The sequence below is a fragment of the Neoarius graeffei genome, chromosome 10 (genome assembly GCF_027579695.1).
Source record: "Neoarius graeffei isolate fNeoGra1 chromosome 10, fNeoGra1.pri, whole genome shotgun sequence".
In the NCBI taxonomy this organism is placed as follows: Eukaryota; Metazoa; Chordata; class Actinopteri; order Siluriformes; family Ariidae; genus Neoarius; species Neoarius graeffei.
Window position 1 is genome coordinate 77,936,583 of NC_083578.1, and position 19,621 is coordinate 77,956,203.

The window sequence follows — 19,621 nt, forward strand, 5'->3', positions numbered from 1 at the left end:
CAATTGAAATTCCGTATATGACAGAAATGTTTACGGAAAACAATCGAATGAACTTTGGTACCCATAGCACATTTTAAAATTCTCAGTGTTTCAGAAATCCTATATATGTTCGACTCTGCCTTCTCAGAGAGCATTTTGAATGACTCCAGTTCTTACCTGTTGGGACACAGCAGCCTACTAGAAATAACTTAAAGGTGTTTACGGAAAATGTCACATACGGAACCATGGGTTTGCACTGCATGTGCTGAGACTGACATTCAACATGCAGTTTGAATCTTACTCCACATTTAAACTATCAACTGTTAGTAGTCCAACCAACAAGAAATTTAGCGGCAATGCCAAACAGGCAAAACTATGAACAGTTCCCATCCATCTATCCATCCATTATCTGTAGCTGCTTATCCTGTACAGGGTCGCAGGCAAGCTGGAGTCTATCCCAGCTGACTATGGGTGAGAGGCGGGGTACACCCTGGCCAAGTCACCAGATCATCACAGGGCTATGAACCATTCCTATCTGGTCCTATATCTGCATATGACACGGCATCTGGCCAAATGGGAGACTTTGGGTGACTGTGATCACCTGGAAATAGATCAGAAAACTAGATAGAACTCGATGCCAACGGCGTCGATGGGGATGCCTCCACCCGGTAGACTACACACCTTATTAAGTTGTGATTTGGGGATGGACATTTGACCTCACAATAATCGTGACCTGGTGAAATTACTTGTATCAGCCTTGGAGACATTGTGTTCACAAGGTTTTCGGACAGACATTTGACCTCACAGTGACCTTGACCTTAGACCTTTTGATCTCAAAATCTAATCAGTTTATCTTTGTCCCCAAATGCACAAATGGTGAAAGTTTGGTGAAATTCCTTTCATTCGCCTTGGAGATATTGTGTTCACAAGGTTTTCGGACAGACATTTGACCTCACAGCGACCTTGACCTTAGACCTTTTGATCTCAAAAGCTAATCAGTTCATGTTTGTCCAAAAGCGCACAAATGGTGAAAGTTTGGTGAAATTCCTTTCATTAGCCTTTGAGATATCGCGTTCACAAGGTTTCGGGACGGACGCACGCGGGCAGACATTTGACCTCACAGTGACCTTGACCTTAGACCTTTTGATCTCAAAATCTAATCAGTTTATCTTTGTCCCCAAATGCACAAATGGTGAAAATTTGGTGAAATTCCTTTCACCTGCCTTGGAGATATTGTGTTCACAAGGTTTGCGGACAGACATTTGACCTCACAGTGACCTTGACCTTAGACCTTTTGATCTCAAAATCTAATCAGTTTATCTTTGTCCCCAAATGCACAAATGATGAAAGTTTGGTGAAATTCCTTTCATTCGCCTTGGAGATATTGTGTTCACAAGGTTTGCGGACAGACATTTGACCTCACAGTGACCTTGACCTTAGACCTTTTGATCTCAAAATCTAATCAGTTCATGTTTGCTCCAAAGCGCACAAATGGTGAAAGTTTGGTGAAATTCCTTTCATTAGCCTTTGAGATATCGCGTTCACAAGGTTTCGGGATGGACGCACTCGGACAGACATTTGACCTCACAGTGACCTTGACCTTAGACCTTTTGATCTCAAAATCTAATCAGTTTATCTTTGTTCCAAAGCGCACAAATGGTGAAAGTTTGGTGAAATTACTTTCATTAGCCTTTGAGATATCGCGTTCACAAGGTTTCGGGATGGACGCACGGACGGACGCACGAACGGACGGACAACTCGAAAACATAATGCCTCCTGCACCTTACGGTGGCGGAGGCATAAAAATCATTATGCTCCCTAAGCTAGTCCTATATGAACACTATTAGGACATGTGCTTTTGGTGATAAATATGATGATCTAGTGATCTAGTAGGAGCTTAGACATGATATTTTTTGGATTGGGACCAAGAGTGTGACCAGGGCCATAAGCATATTCAACTTTGATCGAATGTGTCCAGTTGCTTGGAAGGTTCAGGAATAAAAAGCTCTATGGCATGAGTGAACAGCCATAATATTGTTGTACACATAATAAATATGGAGGCAGTGTTGGATATTTAGATACTTGGAGTATGTTCATAAAATAACTCTTCACTGAATTTATTTTACAGTTAATACAATCCCTGGGGCAGCACGGTGGTGTAGTGGTTAGCACTGTTGCTTCATGGCAAGAAGGTTCTGGGTTCGAGCCCAGTGTCTGATGGGGGCCTTTCTGTGTGGAGTTTGCATGTTCTCTCCATGTCTGCGTGGGTTTGCTCCGGTTTCCCTCACAATTCAGGCATTTAGATTAGATTCACTTTATTGATCCCACATTGGGGAAATTCACGTGTTACAGTAGCAAGAAAATGTCATACAGATAACAAAATAAAACTGAAATAAAAATTAGACAAACGAAAGATTAAATGCTGAGGGCTATTTGCATTATCCGCTGTGAAAAAGTATAGAAATATTGCCTTATTGAGAGGCTTGGAAAAAATTGCACATTACAGGTAGACTCTGTATAATATATATATATATAAAATAGTTTAAGACCTATATTATTGCACATAATAATTGCATTGATGAGAGATGGCAGAGGTAGTAGTGGTGAAGTAGTGCAAATATAACGACAAACAGGTTATTGGTGCTACATTACAAGTTGTGGGTGTTATACAGTCTGACAGCAGCAGGTATGAATGACCTGCAGTATCTCTCCTTCTTATACCATGGGTATAGCAGTCTACTACTAAAAGAGCTGCTTAAGGCCCCCACAGCCTCATGTAGGGGGTGAGAGGGGTTATCCATGATTGATGTCAGCTTGGTTAACATCCTCCTCTCACCCACCACCTCAATGGAGTCCAGAGGACAGTCCAAGACTGAACCAGCCCTTCTGACCAGTTTATTAAGTTTCTTCCTGTCCCTCTCTGAACTTCCACAGCCCCAGCAGACCACAGCGTACAAAATCACTGATGCCACCAGAGAGTCATAAAAAGTTCTAAGCAGTGTCCTGCACACACCAAAAGACCTCAGTTTTCTCAACAGGTGGAGACGACTTTGTCCCTTCTTGTACAGGACATCTGTGTTGTTAGTCCAGTCCAGTTTGTTGTTGAGGTGAACACCCAGGTATTTGTACTCCTCCACGATCTCAATGTCCAAGCCCTGGATGTTCACTGGTGCAATTTGAGGAGCCGTCCTTCTGAAATTGATCACCACCTCCTTTGTCTTGCTGGCGTTGATGCGCAGGTGGTTCAGTTCGCACCAGGCGACAAAGTTGGTGATGACCTCTCTGTACTCCAGATCGTCCCCCTCTGAGACATGTCCAACGATGGTTGTATCATCTGAGAACTTCTGGAGGTGGCAGCTGTACATGTTGTAGCTGAAGTCAGATGTGTAAAGTGTAAAGAGGAAAGGAGAGAGCCCTGTACCCTGTGGAGCCCCCGTGCTGCAGACTACCACACCAGACACACAGTCGCGGAGCCTCACATACTGCGGTCTGTTAATGAGGTAGTCGATGATCCATGCAGCCAGGTGGCAGTCGACACCAGCTCCCTCCAGCTTCCCCCTAAGCAGTGATGGCTGGATTGTGCTGAAAGCACTGGAGAAGTCAAAGAACATGACTCTCACAGTGCTCCCAGTGCCCAGGTTAGGCTTATTGGTGGCTCTAAATTGACTGTAGGTGTGAATGTGAGTGTGAATGGTTGTGTGTTTCTATGTGTCAGCCCTGCGATGAGCTGGCGACTCGTCCAGGGTGTACCCGCCTCTCACCCATAGTCAGCTGGGATAGGCTCCAGCTTGCCCGTGACCCTGCACAAGATAAGTGGTTACAGATAATGGATGGATGGATGGACAATCCCTGGTTTGTTTGAGAACCCTGTTTTACAGAATACGTTGTTTAGACTACAGACTGCAACATTCTGGTTATGGTAAAGTGACATTTTGAAATTCTAGCTACTAAACAAATAGCAACGTGCCATAATCTATAAGCAAATTATTATTATTTCTTTTATATGCTCTCATTCACCTTTTATACAGTATGTGTCTCTCCAGCACCGAGGTCTCCTTTCCTCTTTAGATCAAGGATCAGGTGCAAGCATGACAACTAAGCAGTGTGAATAAGCACTGAGTATAGGTTTTCTAAAAATCAAGAGAGGAGATGAGATCTAATAAGTGACACACATTTATATAAATGTATCAGTCATAATGAGGAGGTAAAATTGTTATATAAACAGACAAGGAATATACAAGAACCATGTTAGTAGTGCCATTTTCAAAAGTTAGAAAATGATTAACAAAATGAAAAATGAAACACCTGTAAACATGCAGAGGTAACAATAAATAAATAAACCATACTACCAATATCAGGAACATCAAGTATGATTAAACCTTAGTAAAAGCTAATGGCTAAGCAACACAAGGACTGTTTGGTACCCATCAAACACACACCTCTTGAAACTGATTTTAAACGATAATGCTGTGTTGACAGACAGCATGCACCATTGCGGCAAAAATACGCCTGTTAAAGAAGGCGATCTTTTGACAGAGTGTACTCTGACATGGTCATGTATCAAAGGAGACAGTCAGAGTGAGGCTTCACTCCTTCACGTCGATGTTGATGAGGATGGATGAGAAACTAATCTTGGTTGTCAGTTCACATCCAGAGCTATACGATACTAACAATCATTTCTGCCATGCAGCCACTGCTTAAATGTGGTTTGAATGGTCTGCAATCAAGGAGACATCAAACAGGACACTGTTCCAAAGCTGAGCCAATGTAAAGTCCACTTTCATCCAAGTTTATACCGAAAATTCTTTGACTGAAGGACCTCAGGACCTAACAGTTCTACATATATTCCACTATATTCATAGCCCAAGAGCATTAGCTCAAAATTGAGTCCAACCCGGAACAAATTAGTAACAAGCTGAATTTTTCAGAATATGTTCAGAATACCCTTAGGAATAGCATACTAAAAGTCCCTGGGAATCCACCTTGTGCTCTCTGAGAAATTCAAGATGGCATCCAAAATGGCCACCGATTGGAGATTTTTCAATATCTCAGGGATAAAACATAATATAAATGCAATTAAAATGTTAAATTATATGTTCTCTCATACAAGCAATGCAAATTCACCATTGTCACACTGTTAAAATTAAAATTAACCAAGATTACAAGGTCATTAATGTGGAAATTACATGGAATTTGATGGTTGACATGATTGACAGATTAGCTTAGTAGGCTACCTACATACATGAACATAATGTAAGACAACAATTAGACATCAATTTCCTTAATATTTAGTGCATCTTTAAGCTTTGATAAAATATTAAAGGGAAATTAAATTTGAGAACTCTATCTTCTAAAACTACAATGGCAAGCTGTTTCAGTACACTTCAACATTCCGGCGACTTTCATGACAAAAAGGTCTGCCTCAATAAAAGCTCTTGCTTATAAACAATGAGTAGACTTAGGTGGGGTTTACATTAGACCGTATCAGCGGATCATCAGATTAACGTTTTTAAAAACGATTAGCATGCACACAGCAACGCCAATACACGGATACGCTAATCGCATGACTAATTCGGCACGTAAGTTGAAATGTGTCAGTGCGGCTCATCGCTTCCTCCTCAGCGGCTGCGCTCCAAATCACTCCGCCCTGAACAGCGAGCGCCCTCTGGAGCTCACAGAGCGCGCGAGTGTAGTGCACGAGCAGTGATTCGGGACTGAGCCGCTGTGCGCAAGTCACTTACCACTTGCAAGTGGAAGGATGGCAAGCCTAAAGACCATCATAACTACACAATGGGCAGTATTTGCATCAGTATTTGCAGTATTTTCATACTTTTATACTCTTTAATGAAAGGTGATACAAGGCGGAAGTCCGCGCCGTTTTTCAGCAGTCGCGTCACATGACCAACGCCAGCGAATCAGGAAGGTGGATGTCACAGTGACGTTGTCCAATGACGATGCCAGCTAGAGCTCAGCACAGCGTATCCGCGTATTCTCAATGTTTACACAGCACCGGATCAGACACGATCTGGATTGAATATGTGGACCCTGGCGGATTCCCGTTTCCCGGCGTTTCCAGGCGTTTTAATGTAAACGGACAGTGCATCCGCGAAGAAAACAAGACAGATACGGTCTAATGTAAACTTGGCCTTAAACACTTCTCAGTGCCTCAGTTGTAATGCTTGGACCTTTGTTGTACCATCAATGAAGTAGGGAATTTATTCAAGCTTGTTTAAGGGTGGAAAAAAATTAATCTATGAGTTTCTTTTTTTAAAGATATTTTTTGGGCTTTTTTTCACCTTTATTGGATAGGACAGTGTAGAGACAGGACAGGAAATGAGTGGGAGAGAGAGACGGGGAGGGATTGGGAAATGACCTCGGGTCGGAATTGAACCCAGGTCCCCGGAGTTATGGTATGGCACCTTAGCCACCTGAGCCACGACGCCCCCATCTTTGAGTTTCTAGCGCCAGTCTTTACTACTAGCAATGCCAGTGTGTTCAGACAAAAAATGACTAAACTCAGCATGACCTTTTAAAAATGACTGAACTCAGCATGACCTTTTAACATGCCATTTTTCATTTTACACCACCAATTTACTTTAATTAATATTAATGAAAATAAGTGCTCCAACCCCTAGTAATTGTGTTTGTTGTTTTGTGAACAGAATAGGATGATACGGAGTGAACGAGTACACTGTAAAAAAGAATAGTTGAGAATACTTGAAATTTCAAGGCAACAGTCTGCATTAATAATTTTATGTTTTGCCAACGATGTGCCCATGATAATCCAAACCATGATAACACTGTTATCTTTATTAAGAATTCTTAATTAAGTCAATTTTCAATTCCTCATTCTGCCAACATAGATTTCTCTTTTTGCTGAACAGTGGCATTCACAGTAGTACAAAAAGGCAATTGAGGTTATCACAATTTTTTGGGGGGGGCTTTTTTCACCTTTATTTGGATAGGACAGTGTAGAGACAGGAAATGAGCTGGAGAGAGAAATCAGGAAATGACCTCAGGTCAGAATCAAACCCAGGCCCCCGGATTTATGGTATGGCGCCTTATCCACCTGAGCCACAACAACATGAACATCAACTGGAGAGAGAACCACATTGCCCAGCCCTTGCATTTGGGAGAGGAAACCACGTGTCTTGGTCATTCAGAGCATGCGCTGAATAAACACCTGTGACAATTATGTATTTTCAATTCAGATTATTCACTATTGTATATTTACACATCATTGAGGTGCACCCTATCAGTTTGATGTGGATTTTTCTTGATGTGGATAATTCTAAAAAATAGAATTACGCTTTGTTCAAGTAATTCCATATTCACAATTGAATGGACAAGAAAATATGAATAATTATTAACGAACAGAAAAATCCACATCAAACTGATAGGGTGCACCTCAATGATGTGTAAATATGCAATAGTGAATAATCTGAATTGAAAATACATAATTGCCACAGGTGTTTATTCAGCGCATGCTCTTAATGACCAAGACACGGGGTTTCCTCTCCCAAATGCAAGGGCTGGGCAATGTGGTTCTCTCTCCGGTTGAAGATCATGTTGTCGTGGCTCAGGTGGATAAGGCGCCATACCATAAATCCGGGGACCTGGGTCCGACCTGAGGTCATTTCCCGATCCCTCCCTGTTTCTCTCTTCTGCTCATTTCCTGTCCCTATCCTATCCAAATAAAGGTAAAAAAAAGCCCCCCAAAAAATTGTGAGAACCTCAATTGCCTTTTTGTACTACTGTGAATGCCACTGTTCAGCAAAAAGAGAAATCTATGTTGGCAGAATGAGGAATTGAAAATTGACTTAATTAAGAATTCTTAATAAAGATAACAGTGTTATCATAGTTTGGATTATCATGGGCATACATCGTTGGCAAAACATAAAATTCTTAATGCAGACTGTTGCCTTGAAATTTCAAGTATTCTGGACTATTCTTTTTTTACAGTGTAACCAATGGATCCACACTATACACAAATATACTGTTATAATAATGTGTACATTGTTATTATATAATGTTAATACACAATGTAATTAATACACACATGTTGGAATTTACTCTCCTACCCTACAAAACATATATTCTGACCTTTTAATTGCATTAATATTTTGTTTTGGGCCTGAGATATGGGCAGATCTCCATTTGGCGGCCATTTTGGACGCCATCTTGAATTTCTCAGAGAGCACAAGGGGGATTTCCGGGGACTTTTAGTATGTTATTCCTAAAGGTATTCTGAACATATTCTGAAATTTTCAGCTTGTTACTAATTTGTTCCGGGTATAACCCTATTACTCCTGGGCTATCAGGTGCCGCACCATGTAAAATCTGGTATTTGCGCTTTAAATGGCTGATCTGTCCAAATTCTAAACATTACTATTAACAATGAAGTGAAACTTTATTCATCTCTTTACTTAGCCTTTGTAACAAGACAAGCAGTTTGCGGTTATTTAGCACAAAAGTCTTTTAGCACAACTTCTAATGTCTCTGAGCACAACTCTAAGCTCTTTAGCACAAGATCCAAGAACACTTTATCCATGTGTAATCTAGTAGTGATAGTATGATCTGTGGTTATGTGACCCTCTGTTTTTATACTTATCGAATGGATCACAGCTTTCTTTTAGAAACTCTTATTGGCTACTTAACTGAGTGCATTAATAGAAGGTTTAACACACATGATGCTGAGGAGGTACTCTTTTCGGGCAGCACAGTGGTGCGCCTCACAGCAGGAAGGTTCTGGGTTCGAACCCTACGGCTGACGGGGGCCTTTCTGTGTGAAGTTTGCATGTTCTCCCCATGTCTGCGTGGGTTTGCTCCGGTTTCCCCCACAGTCTAAAGACATGCCGTTAGGTTAAGATGGGGCAGCCATGGCCTGAAGGTTGGGCTGAAGTGCCCTTGAGCAAGGCACCTAACCCCTAACTGCTCCACGGGCGCTGTAGCATAGCTGTCCACTACTCTGGGTATGTGTGTGTGTGTGTGTGTGTGTTCATCGTTCACTTGCGTGTGCATGTGTGTTCACTGCTTCCGATGGGTGAAATGCAGAGAGGAGTTTTACTGTACTTACAGTAAGTGTACACGTGATAAATAAAATTGTTCTTCTTCTGTTCTTCTAATTTTTAATTCGCTGCAGCCAGTGAATTTATTTAAGCACAATGTTACTAAAAGATTTATAAATGATGCGTGTTGAATCCAGAACTGCATAATAGTACTTTAATTATTTCGACATTCCCTTATCAGATGTTTGTCATGACCTCTATCTTGTTTTTCAGGTCTGAAGCGGATTCATGCTCTGACCATTCAGGCTAATTATGAGTTGAGGATTGACCTGGAGGACTTTGAGAACAGCACTTCCTTCGCGCAGTATGGATCCTTTGGCGTGGGACTGTTCTCCGTCGACCCGGATGAGGACGGCTACCCGTTGAGCATAGCAGACTATTCAGGAACCGCCGGTAGGCTCTTTCTTTGTCCTGAGAGCTTTAGTATTCAGCAGGTGTGGCGAGGACTCTGTATCCTAGCCTGAATCTTTTAGATTCATGGGGAAGGAGGAACCCTTTCACAGATGCATTATACTGAAATGCTTTATGGAGTGTAAAATTCTGTCTATTCGAAAGACACATGCTGTACAAAAGAGCTCTACACTATACAGCCTTTTTCCTCTGAGAGGAAAAAAAATAGGCTGAGCTTTGTTTGGTATGCTGTAATTGTTAGGAAATAACTTCAGTAAAAAGTGGATTTTCTTTTCTTCAGAAGTTGAGAAACATGACAAGGAAAAATTGGCTTTTTGGGCCAAAATGGAGTTCAGAAAAGTTTGTTTTAGGATTTTCTGAGGTTCAGCAATCTGGCATTTCATAATAAGCTGCATTAAACTATTGGTATATTTTATGTCTGCGACCATAATTTCAAGTTAGAAATAAATTAAGTTGACATTTTACATTTGATTTATCAATAATAAGACATGGAATTTTAATCCGAAGTACAGACATGCTTTACCTGCACTGTCCTCGAGTCCTGTAACTAACTTTAATTGGGTTTCTGCTTGAACCAGCTCTGGGTTCCTCGCTTTCGTCTCGAGCCTAACTCACTGATCTGACCTTCAGAGCACTGAAAAGAGCAATGATAATGAACACATACACTAAATGATATTTCAAGAAAGCAGACAGTTCATTATTATGGAAGTCATAAACAAGCACTCTATTAACATAAATCAGGGATAGAAGGCTGCTTACACTCTGCTCTAATTAACCAGGATGCCTTCAGGTTTCTGATTCAAAACATCCATAATGCAGCACTTTCCGTTCTTATTATTGAAAAGCCAGCACTTATCAGCTTTCTCGTTATCTCTGATTATGCTTTTCTTTTTATTATAAACATGGCTTTCCTTTGGCACAGCAATCTTGTGCTGGAATTTATCACTTACTTGTTAGAATGAAATAGCAGCAAACAAGGCAGTTAATGATCCTCGTGTTTATCTGTTTATCGAAGAAAAAATATCACTGGCTTCTAATGTCATCCCTATCTGTATATATCTTCTATTAATCATCAAGTCTATCTCACGAGAGGATTTCTTCACTTAACAGCAGGATCGAAATTACTTCAAAGCTTCAGTTCAGTTCAGTTCAGTTCAGTTCAGTTCAGGAAGAGCTCCAAGCAGAAACAAACAACTGTGAACTGGATATGATTCACAAATTAACACACATAAGACGTGTGAATTATAGTGACTGAAGGCTGGGGTTATTGAACGCTGTGTTAATCAGCAGCACAGATTCTCAATCTGATTGGTCAGAAAGTGTCGATTAACTTTCTATAACAGAAATGCTGACAGTAGTGCTGGCTCGGAGGTAAAACCCAGGTTTATATTAGTGCTGTCAAGCGTTTAAAATATTTAATCGCGATTAATGTCGCGACTGTCATAGTTAACTCGCGATTAATCACAATTTAATCGCACATTTTTGTCACATGAAAAACCATTGTAAATTCTCTTATCAGCATAAAAAAGTGAATGGGCTTGCTCACCGTTCGAACTACGGGGGTACTCGGGGGGATCCGAGATCCCCTGAAACAGACATGAGATCCCTTGAAAACATGATTTGGGAAATGTTGGGGGGGTCTCTAAAATATTGGCAAAATGATGTTTATTGACATAGCAATCGTGTGTAACGGGAAGCATTTGCATATCCGAAGTGAGCGCGCGATGGAGATCCGCGCTCTGAGACAAGCGCAAGCACCCCCCAAGGGAAAAAAAAGGGACCCCCCCGAAAATATCGGCATAGTTCGAACACTGGTTGTACCAATGTGTTTTTTTTTTTTATTATTGCAGAGCATAACACGTCTTGTCACAGCCACTGCAAAGTGGGGCTGGAGCCGCCGATGGGAAAACGAAACCTAAGCCGAGCACCGTGGCTCTTCGGGGGAGGGCAGAGGACTCTGGCTGTGCGGGGCGTGGCATCATGTCACAGAGCGTTAATCTCGCGATAAAAAAATTATCGCCGTTAAAATTGAGTCAAGTTAACGCGTTAATAACGCGACATTTTTGACAGCACTAGTTTATATTAATCCACTTGCTCTAATACGTTATCGGTTCTATAGTAATGACTAATTCACAAGGACTTTACTGGCGGATGTTCATAGTAATCTAAGCCTAGTAACAAACTGAATAAAATGGTGCTGTTATTTGTATTGGAGCCAATTGACAATATTATTATTATTATTATTATTAGACTAAGGATATATTTGTTTCTTTTTTGTAATGATAGAAAAGTAATTTATGATTAAATCTTAAGCTTTTAAATATGTGTAAATAATATAAATATGCTGGTTTGGTCTTGGTGGCACCGTGGTGTAGTGGTTAGCACTGTTGCCTCACAGCAAGAAGGTTCTGGGTTCGAGCCCAGTGGCTGATAGGGGCCTTTCTGTGTGGAGTTTGTATGTCCAAAGACGTGCAGGTTAGGCTAACTGGTGGCTCTAACTTGATCATAGGTGTGAATGGTTGTTTGTCTCTGTGTGTTAGCCCTGCAATGACCTGGTGACTTGTCCAGGGTGTATCCCACCTCTCACCCATAGTCAGCTGGGATGGGCTCCAGCTTGCCTGCGATGGATTGGTCTTTCCTCCTCCTCCTAATTAGGTCATCTGGTCTGCATAATGGGGTGATAGATGTCAGCTGAGGGTGCTGTGTTGTCTTTGGGTGGAAGGAGTGAAACAGATTATTGACCATTTAAGTTATTTAATTTTAACTTAATTTTGTTTTATTTTTGCTTGAAGTCAACCACGGAGACTTTTTGCGTCTATGTAAATAAATCCTGATCATTTTTTGAACCTGGAAGAATCTCCGCAAGTGCGGTTTTTCACTGTTAGTGAGTCACGAACCTCCTCAAAGGCTACAAAATAAAGATCTTTGTGAACGGAGAGTCGCCTCAACAATTTGATAATTAATTGTTATTTGACAAAGATGTTTTCTGCCTGGAGGACAGAGGACTTTGTGTTTCCCAGTTTCTTAATAACGTGACAACTTGTTTTGTGAGCATTCCTCAACAATGAATATACCTATAACCTGATAACAAAGTAAGACCTTTTATTTTATAATGAATGAAAACTGCAATCATGGCCAAACTGCTGTTATATTTAAGCATGAGAAAGAGTGTAATTATAAAAACTGAATAACAACATGGCTGTGATTCAGCTGTTGGAATGAACCTGCAGGCTGAGTGCCGTAGTTATTAATAATTAATCAATAATTAATTAATCCAGTAAGGGACATTTTGGATACAATATGGCCTAAAGTTCTGTTTACTTTTGCTCCGTTAGTGGAAATAGATCCCGAAGAAGCTACACTAACTTTACAGTACGTCGGCTAGCTGGCTCAAATTGATTTCTTAACACTAAAGGTGCTTCTGGTAAAATTGGTGTCCCTTCCTTCTTTTCATCGTCATCTGATGAGTTTCATATTTTAAGTAAAAAATAAATTCCTGAAAAGTATCGTTTCCTATGTCCACTGATGATGTCGCTAACTTTACTGTACGAAGTAGAAGTTCACGTAGCAAACACGGACGAGCGGAGTGATACACGCTCTGAAATGCCCCAGTGCAGTTATAGTGAGGAAATATAAGCACTTTGGAATGCTGGTCAACCAATCAAATTAGTGAACTAGAACTAACTGTTAAAAGAGGAATAAAACACAACTTCCATGCATGATTGATTATTTTCCTATAACAGCATGCTCCAGTGCCTTTTATTCCTTGTCTTGTTTTATTTAATATTTCTAATAAAATAAATAGATTATTCATACTTTAAATCTGTAAATATGTAAAAGTAATTGCACACAGTCTGTATAAGTGCCAGACAAATTAAACAAGCACATGCTTCTTTGTGGCAATGTACACACCCAGACTTCAGACAGTTTCAGATTTGAGTTTTGTCAAATGCATGAAGGGGGAATCCATGGCCTAATGGTTCGAAAAGCAGCTTTAGGCCCAAATGTTCGCCAGTTCGATTCCCTGGACCAGCAGGAATGGCTGAAGTGTCCTTGAGCAAGGCACCTAGCCCCCAGCTCCTCTGGGTATGTTGTATCTCGCTCTGAATAACAGCGTCTGCTAAATCACTATATGTAATGTAATGCATGAATACCAGGCTGATCAACCAAAAAAAAAAAAAAAGTTTATAATAACATTAGTTAAAATGGCTACTGATAGACTTGTGTTTGTATCAAAGCATGAAGATTTTTACATTCCAGATTTGTTGGTCTTTTATCTCCTTTCTCACATAGTTCAAGCTTTTGAATGAGCTAATAGAATTGGCTATATTTTAGTGCTTCAAAACTGAGTGAATCCAATTACAGGTTTTTTTTAAATTTCTCTGACTTTCTAAAACAACTGCACAGTCATTTTCTGAACTGCTGCTTGTCATCCATCTTCAAAAATCTGTGAAGTAAAATTATTGCACTTCTGTGAACAATGTGGACTTTTTTTTTTGGTCAGATCTCGTGTATGTGGGTTTTTTTTTGTACATTTCAAGTGAATAAAATGCTTCCATTTTGTTTTTGGTGTGTGGTGGCCTTAATTCTAGAGGGTGTCTACACCATTACCTGTTACGCTGTGTGAGTGAAACAGTTCCACAGGCTTGGGGGGGAAAAAAAAAACTAAAAAAAAAAACCCCAGAAACCCATGAAATGCAATTTTTCTGAAAGGCAGATTGAGGTTACGTTTGGGGTGAAAAAGTTCTGTATCCTCGACAACCTAAATAATAGTGTGTCCAGCAAATGGAAGTCTGCTCCACAGAGTCCAGACATCACCAAAATGAGAAAGCCAAGTTTGGACAGGAGGTTTAAGTTTTGGGCCGAGTAGCAGGCAGCTTAATGTTTAACAGAGTTAGTTTCCCATAATTCTCTTTTGCTTATTGCTTAGAAGGAGCTACTCATGTTTCGGTTATTATATGGTGGATAATCAGGTATTTAAATCATATTGGCTGGCTTTGAGTGGTCTATCAGATATATTCCATTCAGCTAGCATGATACTGAACGAGTCGAAGATGAGTAGCTGAATTGAATATATCTGATAGACCATGAAAAAAGCCAGCCAGTATTATACTTATTATACATACTCTCTTTATGTCAGCATTCTCGACGCCCAGTGCTAGCTCACCTGTGACTTGGCGCAGTTAGCACAGCAGTGCAGTAACCTTCCAACCGGTGTAGCATTCATCAGTCATGTTAGCAAATGCTAATAAAGCAGTCAAGCCAGTGCTATCAAGAGCAAGTAGCACAGGCTAACGACCGAGAAACTAATATTTCTGTGTCCAGACTCTTCTTCCATGCACACTCACAACAGTATTTTTCACTCATACTTAAGTATTAATTTCCCTGTGTAATTTACTTCGTTACTTTTAAAATCAACAACGATACACAACAGAGCGACCTGGCAGCCAAAATTCTCTCAAAATCTTCCAACACAAACCTGGCGGCCATGTTTGTTTACAAATTGTCACAGATGCTTGTTAGCGCGGAAGTTTTACGTCTCTGACGTGTCTCTTTTCCATTTTTTTCATGTCCGTTGGTATGTTTTTTCTTTTGTAGAAGAATATCTAATGAAGTTTTGGTAGCCTTTTGGGTGTTCAACACGTCTTTGTCTTTCCCAGCGAACACAGAAATGGTTCTGTGCATACGCAGCAGAAAACTCTCATTAAATATTCGCATCAACTCCGACGTATGACGTCATGTTGTCTTGATAACGTGCGACATCGTGACAGTATTGCACTCTCATTCTCCGTTGGGTAGAGTGACGTAATACACGTAGGATAAGCGATATGATAACAATACTGCATGCTATCGAACCAAATGAATGAAAGCCGCTAGAAGGGAATAGAACGTGTTTTTATTCCGTGGAAAAAGTTTCCTGTATGTCTAATAATAATTTATACCTAATACAATGGGAATTGGCAGAAGTTTAATCAAAGGAACTCGAATTAAGATATTCTTAGATCAAATGCTATAGCATAATCTGTTATTATCAGTCGTTTGAGTACTTGAGTACTTCACAATCATTTGATGAAACCTTAAACACTTTGAACAAAGCCTTTGTCTTAGTAACAGATCAAATGCCAATAAAATTCGTTCGGCAGAAAAGGTATTTCCAAAAGGAGGAAGGAAGCAGGGTGTAAAATATGCACATTTCCTTGAGACAGCGGCAATGTCCCCATCCACCAACTTTATCTTGTTGAATGTTGTTCTTTAAATTCACAAGCTTCAGTCTTGTAAACAAAGAGACACCAAGAGAGCAGACTATGGGCTATAATCAGTAAAAACACAGGACTCTAGGTGCTATCTATTATTTGTGCTGTTAGTATGGAGCCACTGCTATGCACGAGGGTATTTGTGGTAAAATTCATCTTTTTGTGGATGTCTGCTATTGCTTTTTTTTTTTTTTTTTAGCAGTGCCAACACTTCTGTAGTAAAATCATGCATAATCCTCTTCTAATGTATTCATCAAGAGCCTTTTTATGAACGAGTGTATAAGTAATAGGTATTTGAATTTTATTCATCCATTCAGGTGCTTCAGCTTTGAAGCCTGTTCTAAGTATCAGCACAACGTTCTTTACGGGACGGTGGTACATCATCAAACAATGTGTCGGAAAAGATGATTGAGCATATGAGTAGAATATTCTAGAATGAAATTACACACATTTCAAAGAGTTGTTATGCTTTGAAATGCACTGCTGAGTGAATATCCACATGTAGTCGGAAGTGTTTTGTGCACAATTCCACCCAAATTGTAACCTTTATTAACATGGCATGGAGTGAACTACTGGTGTTAGTTCTAGCCGACACTTGCTTTCAGAAAGTAGTTTGTATACTGTTTGGACTGGATAAGCTTTCTGGACATTCAGTAATGTTACTGTCAGACATCTGTAATGATCATGCATCACTGTGATCGACACAATAAGGAATCTCGATAAAGATCACAGTGGTGGGCGTGTCTTCAAAATGTAGACATGCTCGTCATGCGAAAAGTCCCATGTCTTCTACATACAACTTGTTTTAATACAAACTGAATGTTTGCTGTAGAGCTTGTGACCATGTGCATGTTGCGTTTGATAATTAGAAGGTCACATGGTCACAATGTGTATAGACTATAGCTGTGCTAGGAGCTCGATAATAACTCGACCTTTTACACTGTAAAAAATGACATCAAGTGAAAATATCAAGACTATAACCAAATTCATCCATCCATCCATTATCCATAACCACTTATCCTGTGCAGGGTCGCGGGCAAGCTGGAGCCTATCCCAGCTGACTATGGGCGAAAGGCGGGGTACACCCTGGACAAGCCACCAGATCATCACAGGACTGACACACAGAGACAAACAACCATTCACACTCACATTCACACCTACAGTCAATTTAGAGCCACCAATTAACCTAACCTGTATGTCATTGGACTGGAGGGGAAATCGGAGCACCCGGAGGAAACCCACGCGGACAACATGCAAACTCCACACAGAAAGGCCCCCATTGGCCGCTGGGCTGGAACCCAGGACCTTCTTGCTGTGAGGCGACAGTGCTAACCACTACACCACCATGCTGCCCTACACCCGTCATATGAAATTCTATTGGCAAATAATTTTACTCTGATAATTTTTTTTTGCTCATTTCATTTATTGCTAGAAAGGTGCAGAATTATCTGCCAAGAGAATAAGAAGCTCAAACTGAATACAAATGTCTCGAAATGGGATTAATAATATTACATTTGGTTTATTGTAAAAAAAAAAAGATAGATAAATTTGGCCATATTTAAGACATTTTCACTTGGTGAGATTCCAGTTTTTGCAGTGTAAATGCAGTCTATATTGTATTGTTCTGTTCTTGATTTCAATAAGGACCATAGAATAGATGACTTCCTAGAGTGTCTCTATTTTACATTACAGCCATTTAGCAGATGTTCTTATCCAGAGCAACATACAACAAGACCCTGACATACCCACAGCGGTGAGCAGCCTGGGAAGCAGTTGGTGGTTAGATGCCTTGCTCAAGGGCACTTCAACCATTCCTGCTAGCCCAGGGAATCAAACTGGTGACCTTTTGGGCCCAAGTCTGCTTCTCTAACCATTCGGCCATGTCTTCACCATAAAGGAAATGTGCAAAACCTCTTTTGGGTGGCACGATGATGTAGTAGTTACGGTAGCACTGTCGCCTCACAGCAAGAAGGTTCTGGGTTCGAGCCCAGTGGCTGACGGGGGCCTTTCTGCATGGACGTTGCATGTTCTCCCTGTGTCTTTCCTCCAGGTGCTCCAGTTCCCCCTACAGTTCAAAGACATGTGGTTAGGTTAACATGGGGCCACCTTGGGCTGAAGTGTCCTTGAGCAAGGCACCTAACCCCCAACTGCTCCCCGGGTGCTGTGGCATAGCTGCCCACTGCTCTGGGTATGTGTATGTGCTCATTGCTCACTTATGTATGTGTTCACTGCTTCAGATGGGTTAAATGCAGAGGGCGAATTTCACTGTGCTTGAGTATACAGTGGGGCAAAAAAGTATTTAGTCAGCCACCAATTGTGCAAGTTCTCCCACTTAAAAAGATGAGAGAGGCCTGTAATTTTCATCATAGGTACACTTCAACTATGAGAGACAGAATGGGGGGAAAGAATCCAGGAAATCACACTGTAGGATTTTTAATGAATTAATTGGTAAATTCCTTGGTAAAATAAGTATTTGGTCACCTACAAACAAGCAAGATTTCTGGCTCTCACAGACCTGTAACAACTTCTTTAAAAGGCTCCTCTGTCCTCCACTCGTTACCTGTATTAATGGCACCTGTTTGAACTCGTTATCAGTATAAAAGACACCTGTCCACAACCTCAAACAGTCACACTCCAAACTCCACTATGGCCAAGACCAAAGAGCTGTCAAAGGACACCAGAAACAAAATTGTAGACCTGCACCAGGCTGGGAAGACTGAATCTGCAATAGGGAAGCAGCTTGGTGTGAAGAAATCAACTGTGGGAGCAATTATTAGAAAATGGAAGACATACAAGACCACTGATAATCTCCCTCGATCTGGGGCTCCACGCAAGATCTCACCCCGTGGGGTCAAAATGATCACAAGAATGGTGAGCAAAAATCCCAGAACCACACAGGGGGACCTAGTGAATGACCTGCAGAGAGCTGGGACCAAAGTAACAAAGGCTACCATCAGTAACACACTACGCCGCCAGGGACTCAAATCCTGCAGTGCCAGACGTGTCCCCCTGCTTAAGCCAGTACATGTTCAGGCCCGTCTGAAGTTTGCTAGAGAGCATTTGGATGATCCAGAAGAGGATTGGGAGAATGTCATATGGTCAGATGAAACCAAAATAGAACTTTTTGGTAAAAACTCAACTTGTCGCGTTTGGAGGAGAAAGAATGCTGAGTTGCATCCAAAGAACACCATACCTACTGTGAAGCATGGGGGTGGAAACATCATGCTTTGGGGCTGTTTTTCTGCAAAGGGACCAGGACGACTGATCCGTGTAAAGGAAAGAATGAATGGGGCCATGTATCGTGAGATTTTGAGTGAAAACCTCCTTCCATCAGCAAGGGCATTGAAGATGAAACGTGGCTGGGTCTTTCAGCATGACAATGATCCCAAACACACCACCCGGGCAACGAAGGAGTGGCTTCGTAAGAAGCATTTCAAGGTCCTGGAGTGGCCTAGCCAGTCTCCAGATCTCAACCCCATAGAAAATCTTTGGAGGGAGTTGAAAGTCCGTGTTGCCCAGCGACAGCCCCAAAACATCACTGCTCTAGAGGAGATCTGCATGGAGGAATGGGCCAAAATACCAGCAACAGTGTGTGAAAACCTTGTGAAGACTTACAGAAAACATTTGACCTCTGTCATTGCTAACAAAGGGTATATGACAAAGTTTTGAGATGAACTTTTGTTATTGACCAAATACTTATTGTCCACCATAATTTGCAAATAAGTTCTTTAAAAATCAAACAATGTGATTTTCTGGATTTTTTTTTTCTCATTCTGTCTCTCATAGTTGAAGTGTACCTATGATGAAAATTACAGGCCTCTCTCATCTTTTTAAGTGGGATAACTTGCACAATTGGTGACTGACTAAATACATTTTTGCCTCACTGTACTGTACATGTGACAAATAAAG

General features: G+C 40.9%; 1 protein-coding gene across 1 annotated transcript in view; it reads left to right on the forward strand.

The window, feature by feature from the left end:
* LOC132893556 (fibrinogen C domain-containing protein 1-like) overlaps nt 1–19,621 on the forward strand; it is a 193,467-nt gene that overhangs the window by 164,061 nt on the left and 9,785 nt on the right. The window contains exon 7 of the mRNA XM_060932748.1: nt 9,261–9,440. Within this exon, the coding sequence (XP_060788731.1) occupies nt 9,261–9,440 (180 nt within the window). The remainder of the gene's footprint in view (nt 1–9,260; nt 9,441–19,621) is intronic.